At 62.7% G+C, this 2405-nt stretch overlaps 3 protein-coding genes across 3 annotated transcripts in view; 2 read left to right on the top strand and 1 right to left on the bottom strand.

The window, feature by feature from the left end:
• CCM_03549 (molybdenum cofactor biosynthetic protein (CnxF), putative) overlaps positions 1–597 on the top strand; it is a gene marked incomplete at both ends in the record, with an annotated part of 1596 nt that extends 999 nt beyond the window's left edge. Inside the window, one exon of the mRNA XM_006668700.1 lies at positions 54–597. Within this exon, the coding sequence (XP_006668763.1) occupies positions 54–597 (544 nt within the window). The remainder of the gene's footprint in view (positions 1–53) is intronic.
• Positions 598–798: 201 nt separating this feature from the next.
• Positions 799–1536, bottom strand: CCM_03548 (presequence translocase-associated motor subunit Pam17, putative; the record flags this gene model as incomplete). Its single annotated transcript, XM_006668699.1, has 2 exons — positions 799–902; positions 957–1536. The coding sequence occupies 2 exons, from the start codon at positions 1534–1536 to the stop codon at positions 799–801; spliced, it is 684 nt and encodes a 227-aa protein (XP_006668762.1).
• A 429-nt stretch (positions 1537–1965) lies between these two features.
• The window catches only part of CCM_03547 (Chromo domain), a gene marked incomplete at both ends in the record, with an annotated part of 2107 nt that continues 1667 nt past the window's right edge, over positions 1966–2405 (top strand). Inside the window, one exon of the mRNA XM_006668698.1 lies at positions 1966–2310. Coding sequence (XP_006668761.1) covers positions 1966–2310 — 345 coding nt within the window. The remainder of the gene's footprint in view (positions 2311–2405) is intronic.

Below are 2405 nucleotides of genomic sequence, written 5' to 3'. Positions count from 1 at the left end.
ACCCCGACCGCCGCCCCCCCGCCGCCGCCCCCCGCCACCATGCTCCTCTTCAGCAGCATGGCCGACACCATGTTCCGCACCGTGCGCATTCGCGGCAGGCGCGATGACTGCGTCGCCTGCTCCGCCACAGAGGGCGCCCTCACCCTCGCCCAGATGCAGTCGTCGCTCGATTACGTCCAGTTTTGCGGCGTCGCCCAGCCGGTCCGCCTGCTGGGCCCGGCCGAGCGCATCGCCGCCGCCGAGTACGCCCGCATCGCCGCCAACCGCGCCGCGTCCCCGCATCTGCTCATCGACGTTCGCGACAAGGAGCACTTTGACCTCTCGAGCATCCCCGGGTCCGTCAACGTGCCTATTCGGCAGTTTATGCGGCCCGCGCCGGCGGACGCCCCAGAGGCCGCGCCCGACTGGATGCCGGCGGACTTGCCGCACTCGGCGCCTATTTATGTCGTGTGTCGTGTGGGTAACGACTCGCAGGTGGCCGCACAGAAGCTCAAGGAGCTGGGGCTGGACCGCGAGGGGGAGCGGTTCGTGGGCGATATTGACGGCGGCTTGCGCGCCTGGCGCAAGGACGTGGACCCTACGTTGCCGTTTGTATAGTGTGCAGATGGAGAAAAAAGCAGAGATGGCAGATTGCTAATATAATAAAAATCGTCCTTCAGACAAGAGGAGTTGTACGGATATGCAGACGTTGATTCCACGCAAATTTGTTACACAGGCCTTCCCAGATTGCCCTTGCCTCATTCCTGTTGATGAGTCTTTGATTTCCTTTTCACAGTTTCCATATTCCTCGATATCCATTTATACAAAGTTGGCATTCTTCTTGCGGTTAAAGGCGCGTTGGTCCTTGAGCCAGCGACGGTAGCCAGCAACGCTCGAAATCTTTTCGCCATAGTAGTCGGGAACTAAAGTCCGTCAGTATAAATACAAAATTATCTTCCAAAGATAGCTGCACAAACCTGGGTTGCTGGTGCTCGACTGCGTCGGATCGCTGCGGTGCTTCTTGACACGCGTCAAGAATTCACTCTCCTTTTGCAGCATCTGCGTCTTGTACCGGCGGTTCAGCAGGTAAAACACCTGACTGCCGAGGATGGGCCCAATAAGCCAGCCGAGACCACCAGCGCACAGCGTGGCGATGCCGAGCGTGACAAAGGGGTCGAGCGGCACCATGCCAATCAGGCTGTCCGCAGCGCCGCTCGACAGCGCCACGGCACCGGCGCCGCCACCGAGCACTCCTGATGCGAGCGAAAAGACCATTTGGATGCGGCGGCGCTTGACGCGCAGCTGGAAAAACGAGTTCCAGTCAAGTGCCGCGGTGGACGGGGCGGCGGCGGCGGCGGCGTTGTGCTGGAGGGGCGTTCGAGAGAAGAAGCGGGCGGTCGAGGCAATGCTGGTGGCCCGGGCAGCGAGGGGGAGCATTGAAGAAAGAGGCATCGGACGGGCGGGGAGCGTTGAAAAGGTCGCTCGGGAGCACGACCGCACCACGGACGAGGAGGAGGCGCAGCCGCGGAGCACCATCGTCTTCATCGGTGCAGCCATCTTGGTCGGGCACAGCTTCGTGGGCGCTGTGCAGTTGAGGGAATTTCGGGTCGATTGGAGTGCGATACACGTTGCAACGGGATTGGGCGGCGCTGGAAGGCGAAATGGTTGAAGTTGGTGATGGATGGTTGGAGGAGATTGGAGCGATTGGAGCTAGCCAGAGGCGGTGGACTCGTGCCAGCTCCAGCTCTCTCCACCAAGTTACTGCCCAATTTGATTTTTTTAAGGTGACGGGTTGCGCCTATCAGCTCCAGCTCCACGCGTGCCATCCCCCCGCCCAATTTGACCTTGCACCCGACAACCTGGAAAACGCGGGAAAAAAAAATCACTCTCAACCGAAGCAAGCATTTCCGGTCATGCTGACCACGACATGTCCAAGTCTTGTCGAGTACGCACCGCTACCAGGCCGCCAACACGAGCAACCCACCCATGGCTTCTTCGCGTCCGCCTCGCCCGCGGCCGCCCAAGCGCCGAATCATCATCGAGCTGCCCTCGCGGCCGGCCGACTACGTCCCCAACTCGGGCCCGCTTCTGCGGCTGCCCTTTCTCCAGCCGCCCGCAGACTCGACGGCGTACATTGACGACCGCATCCTGCTGCCGCCCGCGGGGCTCGCGGCCGCCGACGGCCGGCCGCTGCCCAAGCGCATGAAGTACATTGTCGGGTGGTGGGACCTGCCCGCCGCGCGGCTGCTCGTGCCGGCCATGGACGTGCTCGACTACGTCTCCCCGCACGCGCTCGAGGAGTGGGAGTACAAGATGGAGCTGGAGCTCGACGTGGAGCGGGCGCGGCTGGCGGCCGAGCGCCAGGCGCTCAAGGCCGCGCAGGCCGGCGCTGCCGGGGAGCCGAGTGAGAAGGAGAAGAAGCGCCC

The sequence above is a fragment of the Cordyceps militaris genome (genome assembly GCF_000225605.1).
Source record: "Cordyceps militaris CM01 unplaced genomic scaffold CCM_S00002, whole genome shotgun sequence".
In the NCBI taxonomy this organism is placed as follows: Eukaryota; Fungi; Ascomycota; class Sordariomycetes; order Hypocreales; family Cordycipitaceae; genus Cordyceps; species Cordyceps militaris.
This window is presented reverse-complemented; position numbering and strand designations above follow the sequence as displayed.